General features: G+C 44.4%; 1 protein-coding gene across 2 annotated transcripts; it reads right to left on the bottom strand.

Annotated features, from left to right (window-relative positions):
- Positions 1–3,445: 3,445 nt before the first annotated feature.
- LOC307231214 (uncharacterized protein) lies at positions 3,446–18,015 on the bottom strand. 2 transcript variants are annotated; one of them, XM_080001818.1, is made up of 13 exons: positions 17,404–18,015; positions 16,945–17,038; positions 16,775–16,862; positions 16,277–16,643; positions 15,778–15,871; positions 11,304–11,391; positions 7,136–7,493; positions 6,847–6,940; positions 6,685–6,772; positions 6,241–6,535; positions 5,622–5,715; positions 5,449–5,536; positions 3,446–4,199 (listed from the first exon to the last, which is right to left on the bottom strand). In XM_080001818.1, the coding sequence occupies exons 1-13, from the start codon at positions 17,453–17,455 to the stop codon at positions 3,606–3,608; spliced, it is 2,394 nt and encodes a 797-aa protein (XP_079857944.1). In that variant the 5' UTR covers positions 17,456–18,015; the 3' UTR covers positions 3,446–3,605. The 2 variants fall into 2 exon arrangements, with proteins under 2 accessions (XP_079857944.1, XP_079857945.1); XM_080001819.1 differs by having other exon boundaries at positions 16,277–16,616.
- Between the last annotated feature and the right edge of the window lie 3,278 nt (positions 18,016–21,293).

The raw sequence follows: 21,293 nt of genomic DNA, 5'->3' as shown, positions 1-21,293 counted from the left end.
CTCCCTTTTTTGTTACTAATTGTGGTTCTAATATGAAAATGACATTCAGTGAAAGTTCAGCATCATCATTCTCACTGTCATCATATTCATATTAATATGAATAATATTCATATTCATATTGTGGTTCTTGGCATAAATACAAAACAATTCAAAGGATTAGGAAATACACAATTGTATTTTTATATAGATATTTGCTCATCATTGTTTACTGAAGATATACTTTATTGACCCAAATACACGACACGATACACGTCAGGGTGGAGCGCTCACGTCATAATACAAACACTGACTTTACCGTTTGTTCTGCAGCGGCAACGAACCGAATCTTCCGAATGATTCGGGCGTCGGGATTCACTCCCCACTGCATTCCACCAAACATTTAGGATAAATAATGTTGGACAGGATTAAATAACTCCTGTGGGAATACCGTCCGTACCTCAGGGGCACCGACTCTTCTGATTCGTTCCCTGTTCACCTCCTCCCCTCTCCGTGCCACTCAATCCAACCGAACGACTCTTTTTTTTTTTCGTTCGTTTACCGAGTGACTCGTGAAGGTTCGACTCTCAGAAAAGAGTCGAAGCTTTCATCATGAGCAGCGACCAGAGGGGGCGCAGCGGGGGCAGCGGCGCATGCGCACTCCGCACAGTGTGCCACGTGCAGGTGATGGGAAAGTTATTTGTTATTTTACTTTTATTTGATTAAAAAAACCAAACAGTCGCTGCTTTGGAAGTTTGGTGCCTTCAAATGCGCGTTGTGAAACTATTTGAAGTCGCATTATTGATTTTGGTCAAAGCTTGTTCCAAAACCGTCGGAACAAGCAATGGTTGATGTTTTAACTTTAGTAAATGATGATGCATGACACACAAAGAAACACTAAACTGTAACAGTTGCTGCCTGAAGATATAATAATAATTTTTATATTATTATTATTATTACTATTCTTATTATGTCATAACATTTTAGGATAAAAGTTGATCAAAAGAAACAAACATTTTAAACACATTTGAATAATGCAAATAGTTTCATTTCAATAAGGTTGACGATGCCTCACGGGGCCTTACGTTGCGATAGTGGCGCCGCCCCTTGCAACGGAACGCCTGCGCCGGCGCTCCGGTCAACTTTGCACATTTTAGCATTTTCTTTTTTCCGTTTTCTTGACATTTCATGTCTGTACATGTATAAAAGTATGTATATGTATGAAAGTATGTATATGTATAAATGTATATGTATAAAAGTATGTATATGTATAAAAGTATGGATATGTATAAAAGTATGTATATGTATGAAAGTATGTATGTATATGTATGAAAGTATGTATGTATATGTATGAAAGTATGTATATGTATGAAAGTATGTATGTATATGTATGAAAGTATGTATATGTATGAAAGTATGTATGTATATGTATGAAAGTATGTATATATATGAGTGTATGTCGGTGCGACACCGTCCGTTGAGCCGGAGCGAGGTCAAAGGTCAAATGCCGGATCCAACAGAAACTAAACCCGGGGAGCGGGGGAACAGAACCTGGGGAGCCACTGGGGGCTCCGAGCAATTGGGGCGCAGCGCCCAGCCCGGCCCCCCCGCTCGGCCCTGGACAACAGGGAGGACCAGACCTACCTCCTCACCCGACACTTCAGGAAGAAGGTCAAGGAATGGGGCGTCCGTGCTGAGCGGCCCTACCTCATCCTCGGGGACACCAACACCAGCATTCTGCCCCGGATCCACAACGACCTGGTCCAGGTGGCCTGCTTCCCGGGGGCGACCCTCCAGCATGCCGCCCTCCTGCTCCAGCTCCGGACCAAGACAGCGCTCACCGTGGAGAAGGTCGTTCTGTCGTTCGGTATTTTTAGCAAGAACTGTTCGATCGCAGGTGCCACGGCGGAGCTGCGGCATATGCGGTCCGAGGCCAGGATTCAAGATTCAAGATTCAAGATTCAAGATTTTTATTTGTCACATACATATACATACTTCCATACATATATGCAGTGAAATGTAATGCAACGCACCCGGTGATAGCACACAATAAGTCCTAGGAAAAAGTACAAAAATAAAATAAAATAAAAAGTAGAAAATTCCTTTCTAATAGACCGACTAACTGACAGGAGGAGGTTCCCCCGGGCCAGGGTCTTGGTTCCGATCATCAACTTCTCCAACAAACTGTCGAATCAAGACAGAAACCTCCTTGTGCAGCTGAACAAAGAGATCAGAAGAAGCAGCGACCACATCGAGGCTCTGGGACCGAACCTGTTCCGAGCCGGGGAGGAGGGTACAGGGACGCCTGCACTCAGTGGACCGACACCACAGGGGCCCACATGTGGGAGCACTGGAAGAAATGGCTGTTGCAGGAGTAGGGACTGGAATGGAAGAATAGTGAAAAGTGGCATCGGAAGAGTTTGAAATGTATGAAACTGTTGATGAAAAACTTTGTCTAATGATGATGAGTCACCAGACACATCCACATTGGTGTATAAGGTCATATTTACCTATTCTGCATGGAAAAGTACTACTGATAGAAAATACAATTATAGATACTTGTGAAAGGAAATGTAATAATTGATACCTAAATGTTTGATAAAGGTAAATACATCATAGTTTAAATGTATTTAGTCCCATACCAGTGTCAGCTTGTTCTCTGTGTTTTTCTGTGTTTACGTGCAGGGACACGCAACGTTCCCCAGAATTTCCCGAACATGTTAATCTTTGTTGAATGTCAAACAAATCAATGTTCAGCTTTTACACTATTGTACATTTTTGTGACACATGCCAGCATAGCCAAGTAATTCATACTATTCCCATCAAAAGGTCACCACAGACTTTATAACCCGTCGGCCACTGTCTCCTCATTCCAGCCGTCCAGTCCTCACTGACCAACCATCATTGTAAAGCCACGACATTAGAGAGCAAAGTGTGTTGGATATTTTGTCACTTTAAAATAAAAGCATAAAATACTTTCTGTATAGTTTATTTTTCCCTTTCTATTATGATTGACTTTTTGTTTTACAAATCTTTTTAAGTGTTCGACACCACCACCCTCCAAACCAAGTTTAAATTTGAACTACACATTTGCTCTGACCGATTCTAAATGTAATGTGATTAGTGAAGTCGCATATCTGGTGAAGTATAGTACTACCAAAACTACACCCGCGAGCGTAGTTTGTAGCGTCGTCATGACAACATGCTAATCTGCCAAAAGGAGTCATTTGCAAAAAAAAAGGTGTGTTTAAAACACGTCAGGTCAAAAAAATAAAGGAAAAAAAACAATCATTGGGGTCGTCTAGGGTTTAAGATATTTCGCTCCATGATTAAACTCAGCACCACCTCTATGAATGATCATTATTATTATTAATAATCTATTATTGAGACGCAGTCATTGTTCTAAATGGATATTTCTTATTTCTGTTCAATAAAATCAGGCCAAGATGTTCAGTTTATGGACATTATTTAATTGTTAGCATTTGATCAGTTAGTCGTTCAAATCTTCCGGTGCGTTCTTCATCCGGGCGGCTCCGAACCGACCACACTGAGCCAGAGTCCCAGCACGGGAGGATGGACCTGTACGTATAGACACACATGTTTCTCTGTCTGTCTGTCCGTCTGTCTGTCTACAGCCCCAGGGAGCTGAGGTGTCCGCCGTGTCCCACAGAGTTCAGGATCATGGCTCTCTGGTTCTCCAGAACTTCCCGCTCGCGGCTCAGTCCCGCCCGCTCCTGCTCCATCACCGATCTCTCCCTCTCCAGCCAGAGCCGCTCGGCCTGGACCGCCGACCTGTCTCGCTCCACCGCCGACCTGTCTCGCTCCACCGCCGACCTGTCTCTCTCCAAGGCCTCCCTGTCCATCTCCACCGCCTCCCTCTCTCTCTCCACCGCCTCCCTCTCTCTCTCCACCATATCCCACTCTCTCTCCAGACCCCCGCCGCCCAGCCGCTGGTCCTGCAGCCCCACGTACGCGTCCTGCGGCCCATAGTGGGCGGCGGCGGTGGCGGAGGCGGGCGGGGCCAGCCGGTCCTGGGCCGAGGGGCGGGGTCTGTGCCGGACGGGGGGATCGGGGTGCTGCTCGTCGTCCTGGGTGAGGGGGCTGAGGAGGGGGGCGCTGGCCGCCAGCCGGCCCTCCATGGCCTCGTTCATCAGGTGGAACCACGGCCAGGAGCCGGCGCTGTCCCCTGTGGTCTCCATCCCCACTGGAGGGTACTTGAGGTCCTGCAGGGGAGGGGGCGGCTGAATAGTCTACTGAAGGAGCACAGAGGATCCATACTAACAACTTTATGTAGTGTATATATATAGTATACTATATAAACACTATACTGTATATACTGTACTATCTATATAGTGTATATAGTATCTATCGTATATATATAGATATATAGATATGGGGATGGTAGCTCAGGAGGTAGAGCTGGTGGTCTAGTAATCTAAAGGTTGCTGGTTGGATCCCAGGCTCCTCCTGCTAGCATGCTGTAGTGTCCTTGAGCAAGACACTTAACCCCTCATTGCTCCTGATGGCTGCGTCCGTCGGTGTTTGAACAATTGTAAGTCGCTTTGGATAAAAGCGTCTGATCAATGTAATGTAATGTAATGTAATATATAGTGTATATAGTATATATATTATATATAGTTTATATAGTATATATAGTGTGTATATATAGTATTTATAGTGTGTATATATAGTATATATATTATATATAGTATATATATATAGTTTATATAGTACATATAGTGTGTATATATAGTATATATATTATATATAGTATATATAGTATATATATATAGTTTATATAGTATATATAGTGTGTATATATAGTATATATATTATATATAGTATATATATAGTTTATATAGTACATATAGTGTGTATATATAGTATATATATTATATATAGTATATATATATATATATATATATAGTTGATATAGTGTAGTATATAAGGGTGATGAGGTGCTTGGTATGGTACACAGTGTACAATACAGACTGGTCAGAGAGCTGGTTAAACAGGTCATTCAGTAAGTAGTACCTGTATTCAATAAATAATAGTATAAATATACATGCCTTGATGATGTCATTCTTTATATAACCTGCCTATCAAGTGTTTTTAAGCTCAATAAACACAGGTAATATTTAACTGGAATTTCTCCCGTTTGTCCAGGAAATGAATCTTCCAGGACACGTTGAGATGAAACTCTGATTAGTATCAGTATGATGTTCTACCTTGTATCTCCTCTGACCTCTGATTAGTATCAGTATGATGTTCTACCTTGTATCTCCTCTGACCTCTGATTAGTATCAGTATGATGTTCTACCTTGTATCTCCTCTGACCTCTGACCTCTGATTAGTATCAGTATGATGTTCTACCTTGTATCTCCTCTGACCTCTGATTAGTATCAGTATGATGTTCTACCTTGTATCTCCTCTGACCTCTGACCTCTGATTAGTATCGGTATGATGTTCTACCTTGTATCTCCTCTTCAGATTGTCCCACTTTTTTGACATCTGGTAGGTGGAGACTCTTCCCAGAAGCCCCAGCTCCTTCAGGATGGCCCTGAAACACACAGCCTCGCATCAGCGCTACAACCTTTACCATAAAATCGCTAAAATGGTGACGAGGGGAGGAGGAGGAGTCCTACTTCCAGGCAGCCTTGGCAGCGTTCCTCTTCCCCGTGAAGAGAGACTCGTTAGCAGCTCGAAGTTTGATCAGCCGCCGCGTGTCCTGCTCTGTCACTGACACACACACACACACACACACACACACACACACACACACACACACACACAAACACACACACACAAACACACAGCATTTACGGATGAAGACAGATGTGCAGCAGTGAGGAGGCTACTTCCTCTTTCTAACAGATATTAAATTTAACGCTGAACTTTTTAGTTACAATCATTGATCCCTGTGTGTTTTATGACATCATCAAACTGCCACCAGATGAACCCAAATGTAAAAGTGTTAGGGGGCGCCAATCCCCGACAGAAACGAGGACGAAGGGGAAGTTCTGTTTTTTTGGGGTTTTATATTAATGTCAGCCATTAAAAAAAATGCAGAAAGAGCAGATGAGACTGAGCGGTACAACAAGAGAAGACGGAGGAAAGAGCAGATAAAATACGCTGCCAGCCGTCGCTTAGCTCCACCCAAGTGGACCGGACCAGGAACGAAAACAGTACTTCGGCTCGGTTGTCATGGAAACAGCAAAATGGGAAAGGTGCAGGACGCCCACAGCACCGCCTGCTGGTTCTTACTCTTGTAGGAGAACTCTGTGGGCGTGGAACACTCCTCCCCGCTGGCGTCGATATAGGTGACGTTCCCGTCGCCCTCCCCGCTGCCCAGCCCGTCCTCCAGCTCCGCCATGCCGCCCCGGTCGGCCAGGAGACAGTCTCTGTCAAACACCACGTCCTCCTCGCTGGTCCACACCGGGGCCACACGGGCCGCCCGCTCCACCAGGCGGCCCTCCAGGGCGTCACTCATCAGCTGGAACCAGGGCCAGGACGAGGGGCTGCTCTGGACCTCCACGCCGCGGGGAGGGAACTTCAGCTCCTGCACAGGGACACAACCAGCTGATCACCTGGACGACGACCAGACATCACCTGGACGACGACCAGACATCACCTGGACGACGACCAGACATCACCTGGACGACGACCAGACAACACCGGGACGGCCACCGCGCCGCGGCTCCTCCTCACCTTGAACTTGGTCTTCAGGTTGTCCCACTTCTTGGCAACCTGGTCCGCGGTGATCTTCCCGCTAAGACCCATCTCCTTCACAATCCCCCTGCAGGCACATGGCGGAACAGCAGGATGAAACAGGCTGTCTAACCCTCAGAGCAGTGAGACAGGCTGTCTTACCTCCAGGCTGGTTTGGCTGTGTTCCTCCTCCCAGTGAACAACGCCTCGTTAGCAGCTCGGAGTTCAATCAGTCGACGGGTGTCGTCCTCCGTCACTGGTGGTGAAGGACAAATGATCTCTCTCTCTCTCTCTCTCTCTCTCTCTCTCTCTCTCTCTCTCTCTCTCTCTCTCTCTCTCTCTCTCTCTCTCTCTCTCTCTCTCTCTCTCTCTCTCTCTCTCTCTCTCTCTCTCTCTCTCTCTCTCTCTCTCTCTCTCTCTCTCTCACAATCAGTAGAAGCATTTCTCTCACATTTGTAGGTGAGTTCTGACATCCTGTGGAGTTCTGTGTTCTTGTCGTCATTCTCCACCAGTAGATCCATCTCAGACTCTGTCAGAAACTCTGACATGCTTCCTCCGCCACCTCCTCCGCCACCGCCGCCGCCTCCTCCGCCACCTCCGCCACCTCCCCTTACTCGTGGCGTGCTGCGACGGCATCTCTTCTTGGCCACGGGGGACGAGGGCTCGCTGTCCTCGTCTCCGTCCTCAACAATGGGCGTGAGCACGGGGCCGCAGGCGGAGAAGCGTCCCTCCATGGCATCGTTCATGCGGTAGAACCACGGCCAGGAGTTGGGGTTGCTCTCCGCCCCGCGGGCTGGAAACTTCAGCTCCTGGTGAGGAAGAGGAGGGCGGGACAAACAGTTCACTGACCATCTCCCAAAAACATGCTGTTTTCAGAAAGCATCTCAATAACTAAGCTTAACTATCCAATAATAACACTTTGAATCGGCCAGTTGTCGGTGAAATGCACCGTGAGGCTGAAACTCCTCCAGCAGTTCCACTTCCTGCTCCACCTCAACGTGTCTCCAAACTCGACATATGTGTATGCTTAGTTCAGGGTTTCCCCCAGTGAAGCGCTGACCCCCTGCCGGGCCTAAGCATTGGCATTTTTTTGTGAATGTATTTTTAAGGTTCTTGTAGTTTTTTGTTTTTTTAAATCAAAATATCAACATTGACGCGTGAAGCGCATTGATTCTCTCTCTCTGAGGAGGCCGTGCTCTCCGTGCACTCTGAATCAAAACATCCCGTTGGGTTGTGCACCTGGTGCCACTATGGCACCGGTTCCTATACGATCGGTATCGACCGGACCAGATCCCAACGCAGATTTCAGTGCCTCATTTTGGTACGTTCTGTGATTGTGATATCCGCCCTCTGAAACCACCACATGTACCTTCACTAAACATCATGGTTTAGAGCGCGCCGTTTGAAATCCTCCGCGTGAGGCGCCATCGCATGCGATCAGTGCGACTTGCCTTGACGTCGAGAGCCAATCAGCAGCGGTGCCCGTCAATAAATAATGATGGTCGCTTATCCAATCAGATAAAAGAGGTTGGACTTAAAGGTTTTCACTACAGATAACGTCGGGTTCATACAAACTGTCAGTTATTTGTTAACATGTGAAAAGTAATGAAGGACAAAACTCTACAATAACACCAATCTATTTATTTTTAATAATAAAACTGAGAATAATAAAAAAAAATTGGCCCAGATCTATTCATGTATTTATTTTAGATGTGTTTGATTTTACTGAAGTGCCTTATTGAACGAAACAAAAAAACAGTACCATACATAACAGGGACAGCCCATACTTTTCTGGTAGAAGCCCTGTACGAACGTCATGGCAACCGGTGATAAACAAAGCAGTTTCTCTAGGCTGCTAGTGAGTGTCACCAAGAACACTGTGTTTCCTGTTCCTAGCGATGCTTCATACTAGATAGTAGCCACTAGATAAACTCCAGTACTAGACACTAGATAGTAGACACCAGATGGACTTCAGTAGACACTAGAGAGACTCCAGTATACACTAGATAGTAGACCCTAGATAAACTCCCGTAGATACTAGATAGTAGACACTAGATATACTCCCAATAGACAGTAGATAAACTCCAGTAGATACTAGATAGTAGACATGAGATATATTCCAATAGACTTTAGATAGACTTCAGTACTAGACACTAGATAGACACTAGATGGACTCCAGTAGACATTAGATAGACTCCAGTTCTAGACACTTGATAGTAGACACTAGTTGGACTCCAGTAGACACTAGATAGTAGACACTAGATAAGACTCCAGTAGACACTAGACGGACTCCAGTAAACACTAGATAGTAGACACCTGATAGACTCCAGTACTAGACACTTGATAGTAGACACTAGTTGGACTCCAGTAGACACTAGATAGTAGACACTAGATAGACTCCAGTAGACACTAGATCGACTCCAGTAAACACTAGATAGTAGACACCTGATAGACTCCAGTACTAGACACTTGATAGTAGACACTAGTTGGACTCCAGTAGACACTAGATAGTAGACACTAGATAGACTCCAGTAGACACTAGATCGACTCCAGTAAACACTAGATAGTAGACACTAGATAGACTCCAGTACTAGACACTTGGTAGTAAACACTAGTTGGACTCCAGTAGATATGAGATAGTAGACACTAGATAGACACCAATAGACACTAGATAGTAGACACTAGATCGACTCCAGTCGACACTAGATTGACTCCAGTAAACACTAGATAGTAGACACTAGATAGACTCCAGTACTAGACACTTGATAGTAGACACTAGTTGGACTCCAGTAGATATGAGATAGTAGACACTAGATAGAAACCAATAGACACTAGATATTAGACACTAGATAGACTCCAGTACAAGACACTAGATAGTAGACACTAGATAGTTGACACCAGGTAGACTCCAGTAGACACTAGATGGACTCTGTTAGACACTAGATAGACTCTAGACTCCTTTCTGTTGCTGCCACTGTGGTTGGAGTCGCTTTTATTGTTGTTTTTTGTTGTCTTTGTTGCTGCTTTTGTTGTTGCTGTTGTTTTAGGGGCATTCTTTTGTAATGACCGGGCTGGGGCTTCTGATTTTTTGTATTTCTTTGTAAAGCGCATTGTGTTGCCCTGGTATGAAATGCACTCTATAAATAAAGTGTGACTTAACTTGACTAGTAGACACTAGATAGTAGATACTAGGTAGATTCCAGTACTAGACACTTGATAGTAGGCACTAGTTTGTCTCCAGTGGACACTAGATAGTAGACACTAGATAGACACCAATAGACACTAGACAGTAGACACTAGATGGATTCCAGTACTAGAGACTAGATAGTAGACACCAGATGGAATCCAGTAGACACTAGATATACTCCCAATAGACACTAGATCAACTTTGGTAGACACTAGATAGTAGACACAAGATAGATTCCAATAGACATTAGATAGACTCTAGTACTAGATACTAGATAGTAGACACTAGGTAGACTCCAGTACTTGACACTAGATAGTAGACACTAGACGGACTGCAGTAGACACTAGATAGACACCAATAGACAGTAGATAGCAGACACTAGGTAGACTCCAGTACTAGACACTAGACACTAGATGGATTCCAGTAGAAACTAGATAAACTCCAGTACTAGAGACTAGACAGTAGACACCAGATGGAATTCAGTAGACACTAGAGAGACTCCAGTAGATACTAGATAGTAGCCACTAGATATACACTCCCAATAGACATTAGATAAACTCCAGTAGACACTAGATAGTAGACACGAGACAGATTCCAATAGACATTAGATAGACTCCAGTACTAGATACTAGATAGTAGACACTAGGTAGACTCCAATAGACTCCAGCACTAGACACTATTTAGTAGACACTAGATGGACACCAGTAGACACAATTTAGTAGACACTAGATGGACACCAGTAGACACTATTTAGTAGACACTAGGTAGACTCCAGTACTAGACACTAGATAGTAGACACTAGGCAGACTCCAGTACTAGACACTATTTAGTAGACACTAGGTAGACTCCAGTACTAGACACTAGATAGTAGACACTAGTTTGACTCCAGTAGACACTAGATACTAGACACTAGATAGACACCAATAGACGCTAGATAGTAGACACTAGATAGACTACAGTACTAGACACTAGATATTAGACACAAGGTAGACTCCAGTACAAGACACTTGATAGTTGACACTAGATGGACTCCAGTAGACACCAGTACTAGACACTAGATAGTAGACACTAGGTAGACTCCAATAGACTCCAGCACTAGACACTAGGTAGTAGACACTAAGCAGACTCCAGTACTAGACACTAGATAGTAGACACTAGGCAGACTCCAGTACTAGACACTAGATAGTAGACACTAGATAGACTCCAGTACTAGACACTAGATAGTAGACACTAGGTAGACTCCAGTACTAGACACTAGATAGTAGACACTAGATAGACTCCAGTACTAGACACTAGATAGTAGACACTAGGTAGACTCCAATAGACTCCAGCACTAGACACTAGATAGGAGAGACTAGTTGGACTCCAGTAGACACTACAGACTCCAGCTCCATCCCTTCAGGGTAGTAGGACAGTGATGCTACATTACTACCTTATACCTCCTCTTCAGGTTGTCCCACTTCTTGGCCAGCTGCTCCGTGGTGACTTTCCCCTGAAGACTGAGCTCGTACAGAATGGCCCTGAAGCAGAACGTCGGGTCAGGGCAGAACAACACTTAATTCCAGAGAAGAACTGGAGTTAAAAAACAAGTGTAAAACAACATATCTTACCTTTTAACCGTTGACTAGTTACTAATTGTTCTTAGTGACAAATAAACTCAATGTATAAAAAAAAGCCAAACGTCGACATTTTAGGGCTGTAGGCCAAAACCTCAAACTAGGGCTTTCAAACAATGTTTTCTAATGGCACAATATATATATTTTTAAGAAAATTAGGATTGTCACACTTAATAACATGTTTATACCGTATTCACTCAAATATAAACCGGTAGTCAAATAAAAACCGAGCCTCTAATAAATTCCGGGGGCGTGGTCAACACTTTAAATCGATTGGCTACAGTCCGTGGAGGGGAAAGTCAACTTCACCGTGCTGTTCCTTGTGTGGGACCACTGCCACATCACCAAAGATGACCTGAAGTGTGATTACAACATCACAACAGCAGTGATCCCAGGAGGCTGCACTAACTATATCCCAGCCCCCGATGTGATGCCTACGATCAGTGGATGGCTGGGGACGCAGAAAAGGAATACACAGCAGGAGGTGACTTGAAAGCCCAGCCCGCCGCCCGCTCGTGGACTGGGTGGTTACAGCCCCGGAAAAACTACGACAAGGAGCTGATGAGAAAGTCTTTCAGAGTTTGTGGACAGTCTGTGAAAACTGATGGGAACTGATGAACGATGTCATCCTCTGCTCCAGGGAGAGACAGCCCCAAGAAGAGCAGCTTTTTAACAAGGAACATGTTGTTCTTGATGGTGAGGGGGGCAATGACAATGGTGAGGACGACGACTTGGGGCAGGAGGACAATCATTTATCAACGTGAGCTGTGATGATGTTTTAGGCAATGTCCTATTTATTTTCAGTTCAGAATTTGCCTGCAGCTGAATATAATGATCGTTATTAGATATTTGACTATGCTGTAAATCAGAATGGCTATTGATGTTCATATCTGAGTACCTCACATTTGTTCTGTTTTTATGTTGTGACAGCTGGGCTATTCACCCTCCGCTACCTGACTGTTCATACTTCACATACTGGAAATGATCGTATGTGTAGATTTATATAGCATTGATGATACGTTAACTTTTAAGAATACACTTAAAAATGCAATTATTGGTAGTTATCTACTGTTAATATTTGTCTTAAGAGAATATGCTTTCCAATAAATGTACCCGGTATGTTTTACAGGGTTCAAACCGACACAATTGCGTTTAAACCTTGACTCACTCATTCAGATCCACTTTGCTTTGTCGTCCTTTATTCCTGCTGTTGTTGCATGCACTATGTCCTATGGTTTTCATTTAAAAGGGATATGGGAAGTGTTGTGTTTGTATTAACGGCATAATGCGGTCAGAAAAATTTAACATGACAAACAGGAGCAGTTAAGAAAACAAGGAGGCATCACAATAAAATATGATCAAATATACTTATGAAACAGGGAATTAGATATAAAAGCCTGCCTTCAATATAAACCTGCTTCCAATAAAGGCCTGGTACCCTCTGCAGTTGAGGTAAATAAAGGCCCTGGTCATTATTTGAGGAAATACGGTATGTCATGAAAAGAAATGCACTGTTACTATGCTAAACTCCAGCAAAATGTATTCAGAACTGAATGAGTTCTACATACAGGGGGGCAAAAAAGTATTTAGTCAGCCACCAATTGTGCAAGTTCTCCCACTTAAAAAGATGAGAGAGGCCTGTTATTTTCATCATAGTTATACCTCAACTACGAGAGACAAAATGAGAAAGAAAATGCAGAAAATCGCATTGTTTGATTTTTAAATAATTTATTTGCAAATTATGGTGGAAAATAAGCTTTTGGTCAATAACAAAAGTTCATCTCAATACTTTGTTATATACCCTTTGCTTGCAATGACAGAGGTCAAACGTTTTCTGTAAGTCTTCACAAGGTTTTCACACACTGTTGCTGGTATTTTGGCCCATTCCTCCATGCAGATCTCCTCTGAGCAGTGATGTTTTGGGGCTGTCGCTGGGCAACAGGGACTTTCAACTCCCTCCAAAGATTTTCTATGGGGTTGAGATCTGGAGACTGGCTAGGCCACTCCAGGACCTTGAAATGCTTCTTACGAAGCCACTCCTTCGTTGCCCGGGCGGCGTGTTTGGGATCATTGTCATGCTGAAAGACCCAGCCACGTTTCATCTTCAATGCCCTTGCTGATGGAAGGAGGTTTTCACTCAAAATCTCACGATACATGGCCCCATTCATTCTTTCCTTTACACGGATCAATCGTCCTGGTCCCTTTGCAGAAAAACAGCCCCAAAGCATGATGTTTCCACCCCCATGCTTCACAGTAGGTATGGTGTTCTTTGGATGCAACTCAGCTTTCTTTCTCCTCCAAACACAACAAGTTGAGTTTTTACCAAAAGGTTCTATTTTGGTTTCATCTGACCATATGACATTCTCCCAATCCTCTTCTGGATCATCCAAATGCTCTCTAGCAAACTTCAGACGGTCCTGGACATGTACTGGCTTAAGCAGGGGGACACGTCTGGCACTGCAGGATTTGAGTCCCTGGCGGCGTAGTGTGTTACTGATGGTAGCCTTTGTTACTTTGGTCCCAGCTCTCTACAGGTCATTCACTAGGTCCCCCCGTGTGGTTCTGGGATGTTTGCTCACCGTTCTTGTGATCATTTTGACCCCACGGGTGAGATCTTGCGTGGAGCCCCAGATGGAGGGAGATTATCAGTGGTCTTGCATGTCTTCAATTTTCTAATAATTGCTCCCACAGTTGATTTCTTCACAACAAGCTGCTTACCTATTGCAGATTCAGTCTTCCCAGCCTGGTGCAGGTCTACAATTTTGTTTCTGGTGTCCTTTGACAGCTCTTTGGTCTTGGCCATAGTGGAGTTTGGAGTGTGACTGTTTGAGGTTGTGGACAGGTCTCTTTTATACTGATAACGAGTTCAAACAGGTGCCAGGTCTGTGAAAGCCAGAAATCTTGCTTGTTTGTAGGTGACCAAATACTTATTTTACAGAGGAATTTACCAATTAATTCATTAAAAATCCTACAATGTGATTTCCTGGATTCTTTCCCCCCATTCTGTCTCTCATAGTCGAAGTGAACCTATGATGAAAATTACAGGCCTCTCTCATCTTTTTAAGTGGGCGAACTTGCACAATTGGTGGCTGACTAAATACTTTTTTGCCCCACTGTATATACAAAAAGGATGCAGCCACCTAGAATGGCCAGCTGGTCCACAATAGGCGAGTGACAGGTCCCCGCTTATCTAAATGGAATGACTGAATATATCCGGCTGGCAGCTGGCTGGGGGCGGCCATTCTGAGTGGCTGGTACTGTATATATATTGTGTGTGTACACACACACACACACACACACACACACACACACACACACACACACACACACACACACACACACACACACACACACACACACACACACACACACACACACACACACACACACACACACACACCGCAGATTTGAGGTACATTTGGTGCCGTTTAACTTTTTTTTTTTTCCACGTCATTTGAAAGTGAGAATCAGAGCTTCAAAAAAGGTGTCACTTGTGTGAATCAAGCAAATATATTTTTAAAGCAACAGTTTGTTAATGACAAGGGTGTGGCAAACTGTGTTGATGAGATAATCACCCTCAAAGTTTTCAAGGGCTCAGTGTCTTCTTTACAGAAGGGACGACAGCTTTTCTTATTTGCGTGTTACGCCGCCTACACAACAATGACTCCAGGTGTGGTTGTAAAACACGTAAGATATAAAGGTTGAATTCTATCAAAACGGTTTCACATTGTGACTTCACATCACAAGGAATATGGAGGAATGATCTTCACCTGGACGCTTGCTTTAAAGGAAACCATCAATCTGCATTGTTCAGCGCTGTTCAGCCTCTCTGTAAGTGAACTGTGTTGCCCCATGTCAACTAACGGGAATATTTAAGAAGAAGAAGAAGAAGAACTCCATGGTTTAACATTTATCCACTATTTATAAATCAAACTCGGTTTGGAAAATACGTTGAGATAAAAAAAACAACCCCACAAAGGAACACAAAAAAATAATCAGTAAAAATTGAATTTTCAGCTTTTTTCCAACTTATTTGGCGGCTCGTGGCGATTTTAGAAATGTGCGACAATGTGGGTTTTGCTGCGGTGGGTCACATATATATGCATATATGCACACATATATACATACATATATAATACACATACTGTACACACACACACACACACACACACACACACACACACACACACACACACACACACACACACACACACACACACACACACACACACACACACACACACACACACACACACACACACACACACATGTAAATCCAGTGGCGCCCACCTCCAGGCTGGCTTGGCAGAATGCTTCCTGCCCGTGAAGAGCGCCTCGTTGGCAGCTCGCAGCTTGATCATCCTCTCTGTCTCCGGCTCCGACACTGAGACAGAGGAAGCAGATTAATGTTAGATTAATTAATATCTATATCTTATCTCATCTCATCTCATCTTATGATGAACTCTGCACCGGCTGGAAACCGGGGGGGGAGATGCTAACTGATTCAACATTCACCAGTGGGATCGGATCGTGGCGCCGTCATATCAGGACACATAATTATATTTAAATGAATAAGAGGTTGGAGTCAATCAGCTAAAATGTTACAGGAAGTTGTATTTGAAAAACTAGATTTGATCTGCTATCATACTTTACATCATCATATACTTTGATGTGATGTACATGACATGATACATTTAAGGGGATAATAAAAATTATTTGATAGCATGTTAAAATCCTTCAGATTATATTCTAAATATATCCCTATAGTGTTCTATATCAGAAAGCCTACTCTTATAGGTGCATTCGGACATCCTCCTCCAACCCATGGGGACGGCCTCGGAGCAGGACGTCTCGCATGGAACGGTCCCATCGCCCCCTGCGCTCTCTGCTGCCACCGTCTCCTCCATCTCCGTCTTGATCAGGAACTCCAGGATGTCCGTGTGCTCTGCGTGCTGGCCGCCCGGTAGGGAGGCCGGCGCCGGGATGTGGTTTCCAGCGGGCTCTGGGCTCAGAACCAGGCTGCTGTTGTAGAGCCGGCCCTGCATGGCCTCATCCATGATGTGGAACCAGGGCCAGGAGTCCACCGTGGCCCCCAGGCTGTCCTGCCCCTGGTAGGGCTGCTTCAGGTCCTGGAACACACCGGCCCGACCAAAACACTGTTAGTGTTCGGCCCAGAGTGGCAGTTAACACTCAGTAACTAAAGGGCTCAAGTATAGCTTCAGGTAGGAAAAACAACATGCAAAATAACATCTACTGATGATTACAACCACATGATTCACCCGATTACCTTGTATTTAGTGCGCAGATTGTCCCATTTTTTGGCAATTTGGTCAGCGGTCAGCTTCCCTTGGAGCCCCAGGCCTTTTAATATAGTACTGAAAGAGCAGACACACGTACAGAGTGTAAACACACCAATGGGTTTACAACACAGTCCTGGAGCTGAAGAACCGGACCTACTTCCAGGCGATTTTGGCAGAATTCCTCTTCCCTGTGAACAGAGCCTCATTGGACGCTCGGAACTCGATCAGCCTCTTCACGTCCTCCTCGGTCACTGTACATCACAGGGAACAGGTTATTATGGTATGATGGTATTCAGATTCATTCATCCTGGACAGACACGGAGAAGGCACATGATGTCTTCTACGTTTATAATCACCAAGACCACTGTCAACACCAGGAAGCACACTGCCACTGACTCTTCATTTAACTGCATATTTGTGTACCTGTTTATTTAGGACCGATCAGATTTTGGCAAACTATTCTGTGTGTAAGATCAGATCAGATAAGATCAGATTTCATATCCCCGAAGCAGCTCAATGGGGGACAACGCTAAAATGCACCATCCTCACCAGGACACTGGTACCGTGTGAATGAAAATGTACTTTCTGTTCCATCACCGCTCTGCACCACACTCACTTTTATACGAGTTTTCAGCGAGATGAGCCAGCGAGTTCATGCCGGCTTCCATTGTTGTTCTTGGCTTCCTGTTGGGGCGCTCCTCCTCCCGGCCTGCTGCTCCCCTGCCGGGCCTGCTGCTCCCCTGCCGGGCCTGCTGCTCCCCTGCCGGGCCTGCTGCTGCCCAGCCGGGCCTGCTGCTCCCCAGCCGGGCCTGCTGCTCCCCTGCCGGGCCTGCTGCTCCCCTGCCGGGCCTGCTGCTCCCCTGCCGGGCCTGCTGCTGCTCCCCAGCCGGGCCTGCTGCTGCTCCCCAGCCGGGCCTGCTGCTCCCCACCGGCCAGCGGCTCCGGTCCTGCGGGGCTTCCACCGGCTCCTGCAGCAGGATCACCGGCGTGTTTTCCCGGTGGGAGGCATGCGGTGGAGGTACGGTTCGCCGCCCGCTCCCAGCGCTCCCGCGGCGGGAAGCTCAGCGAGCTAACGGCTAACAGCTAACCGGCTAACCGCTAGTGGAAAGCAGCCGACATGCGGCCGCTCCGGGAGGGGACCGGCGCCGGGTGCGGTGCGGCGAGTCCCGGCCTCGGTTCCCACTGTTATTTGCCACCATTAAAATGAATTGTGTGTAATGAATACAACAAGCACCGCCCGGTGGAGCCGTCTCCTTGTTGATGTTGTGGGTGCGTTCGGTAACGGGACGAGTCTGTCACGTGACATGACCTGACGGCAACGGAGGGGCGGGGCGTTGAAAGAAACAGTAACAACACAAGGAGTATCAATAACTACTACCAGTTACTACTACTACTAGTAACTACTCCCAGTAACTACTACTAGTAACTACTCCCAGTAACTACTATTAGTAACTACTACCAGTAACTACTACTACCAGTAACTACTACTACTAGTAACTACTACCAGTAACTACTACTAGTAACTACTACCAGTAACTACTACTACTAGTAACTACTACCAGTAACTACTACTAGTAACTACTACCAGTAACTACTACTAGTAACTACTACCAGTAACTACTACTACTAGTAACTACTACCAGTTACTACTACTACTAGTAACTACTCCCAGTAACTACTACCAGTAACTACTACTAGTAACTACTACCAGTAACTACTACTACCAGTAACTACTACCAGTAACTACTACTAGTAACTACTCCCAGTAACTACTATTAGTAACTACTACCAGTAACTACTACTACCAGTTACTACTACTACTAGTAACTACTCCCAGTAACTACTACTAGTAACTACTCCCAGTAACTACTATTAGTAACTACTACCAGTAACTACTACTACCAGTAACTACTACTACTAGTAACTACTACCAGTAACTACTACTAGTAACTACTACCAGTAACTACTACTACTAGTAACTACTACCAGTTACTACTACTACTAGTAACTACTCCCAGTAACTACTACCAGTAACTACTACTAGTAACTACTACCAGTAACTACTACTACCAGTAACTACTACCAGTAACTACTACTAGTAACTACTACCAGTAACTACTACTACCAGTAACTACTACCAGTTACTACTACTACCACCAGTAAGTACTACCAGTTACTACTACTACTAATAACTACTACCAGTAACTACTACCAGTAACTACTACGAGTAACTACTACTAGTAACTACTACTAGTAACTACTACCAGTAAATACTACTAGTAACTACTACCAGTAACTACTACTACCAGTAACTACTACTACTAGTAACTACTACCAGTAACTACTACCAGTTACTACTACTACTAATAACTACTACCAGTAACTACTACCAGTAACTACTACCAGCAACTACTACCAGCAACTACTACCAGTAACTACTAGTAGTAACTACTACCAGTAACTACTACTAGTAACTTCTACCAGTAACTACTACTAGTAACTATTACCACTAACTTCTACCAGTAACCACTACCACTAACTTCTACCAGTAACCACTACTAGTAACTACTACCACTAACTTCTACCAGTAACTACTACCAGTAACTACTACCACTAACCCCTACCAGTAACCCCTACCAGTAACTACTACCACTAACTTCTACCAGTAACCCCTACCAGTAACTACTACCACTAACTTCTACCAGTACCTACTACTAGTAACTACTACCACTAACTTCTACCAGTAACCACTACCAGTAACTACTACCACTAACTTCTACCAGTAACCACTACCAGTAAATACTACCACTAACTTCTACCAGTAACCACTACTAGTAACTACTACCACTAACTTCTACCAGTAACTACTACCAGTAACTACTACAACTAACCCCTACCAGTAACCCCTACCAGTAACTACTACCACTAACTTCTACCAGTAACTTCTACCAGTAAATACTACCACTAACTTCTACCAGTAACCACTACTAGTAACTACTACCACTAACTTCTACCAGTAACTACTACCAGCAACTACTACCACTAACTTCTACCAGTAACTTCTACCAGTAACTACTACCACTAACCCCTACCAGTAACCCCTACCAGTAACTACTACCACTGACTTCTACCAGTAACTTCTACCAGTAAATACTACCACTAACTTCTACCAGTAACCACTACTAGTAACTACTACCACTAACTTCTACCAGTAACCCCTACCAGTAACTACTACCAGTAACTTCTACCAGTAACTTCTTCCAGTAACTACTACCACTAACTTCTACCAGTAACCACTACCAGTAAATACTACCACTAACTTCTACCAGTAACCACTACTAGTAACTACTACCACTAACTTCTACCAGTAACTACTACCAGTAACTACTACCACTAACCCCTACCAGTAACCCCTACCAGTAACTACTACCACTAACTTCTACCAGTAACTTCTACCAGTAAATACTACCACTAACTTCTACCAGTAACCACTACTAGTAACTACTACCACTAACTTCTACCAGTAACTACTACCAGTAACTACTACCACTAACTTCTACCAGTAACTTCTACCAGTAACTACTACCACTAACCCCTACCAGTAACCCCTACCAGTAACTTCTACCACTAACTTCTACCAGTAACTTCTACCAGTAAATACTACCACTAACTTCTACCAGTAACCACTACTAGTAACTACTACCACTAACATCTACCAGTAACCCCTACCAGTAACTACTACCACTAACTTCTACCAGTAACTTCTACCAGTAAATACTACCACTAACTTCTACCAGTAACCACTACTAGTAATTACTACCACTAACTTCTACCAGTAACCCCTACCAGTAACTACTACCACTAACTTCTACCAGTAACTTCTACCAGTAACTACTACCACTAACTTCTACCAGTAACCCCTACCAGTAACTACTACCACTAACTTCTACCAGTAACCCCTACCAGTAACTACTACCACTAACTTCTACCAGTAACTTCTACCAGTAACTACTGGAGAAGTCAGGGTAATAAGTATTACTGTTATGAGTCACACGCAGTATAAAGACCTGAATCAGATCAGATTCAATTCTTGTTTCAATTCATCATTGTGTCAGTTTTTCATTCAGTAGAAATGAATTAAACATAAAAACATGACGTGGACTGTCTGTCTCTCTCTCTGTCTCTCTCTCTCTCTCTGTCTCTCTCTCTGTCTCTCTCTCTGTCTCTCTCTCTCTGTCTCTCTCTCTCTCTGTCTGTCTCTCTCTCTGTCTCTCTCTCTCTCTCTCTGTCTCTCTCTCTCTCTCTGAGTGAGTGGAGCGTGTGAGCGTTTGGTAGAGTGAGTGATTTTTCTCTCTAACTTTTTCTATCAATTGTATGTTTATAATTATTTGTTGGTGACGGGTTTAGTTTTTTTTGTTGGTTGTAGGGTGTGCGCACAGCGGGTGGGGGGTGGTGGTGGTAGTGGTGGTGGTGGTGGTGCGGGTCCGCATGTCAGGGTTCGCCCGG

Source organism: Zeus faber (assembly GCF_960531495.2).
Source record: "Zeus faber genome assembly, chromosome: 6".
Taxonomy (NCBI): domain Eukaryota; kingdom Metazoa; phylum Chordata; class Actinopteri; order Zeiformes; family Zeidae; genus Zeus; species Zeus faber.
Note: the sequence above shows the minus strand (reverse complement) of the source record. Positions and strands in the feature narration are given on the sequence as shown.

What these genes read in the sequence shown, in the direction of transcription:
- LOC307231214 (XM_080001818.1), bottom strand. Translation starts at nt 17,455, where the DNA reads ATGGAAGCCGGCATGAACTCGCTGGCTCATCTCGCTGAAAACTCGTAT. An exon ending in CACAGAGTTCTCCTACAAGA is followed by an intron (nt 5,716 to 6,240) that starts GTAAGAACCAGC and finishes TGTGTGTGTCAG; the next exon opens with TGACAGAGCAGGACACGCGG. An exon ending in GCTGCCAAGGCTGCCTGGAA is followed by an intron (nt 5,537 to 5,621) that starts GTAGGACTCCTC and finishes TGTGTGTTTCAG; the next exon opens with GGCCATCCTGAAGGAGCTGG.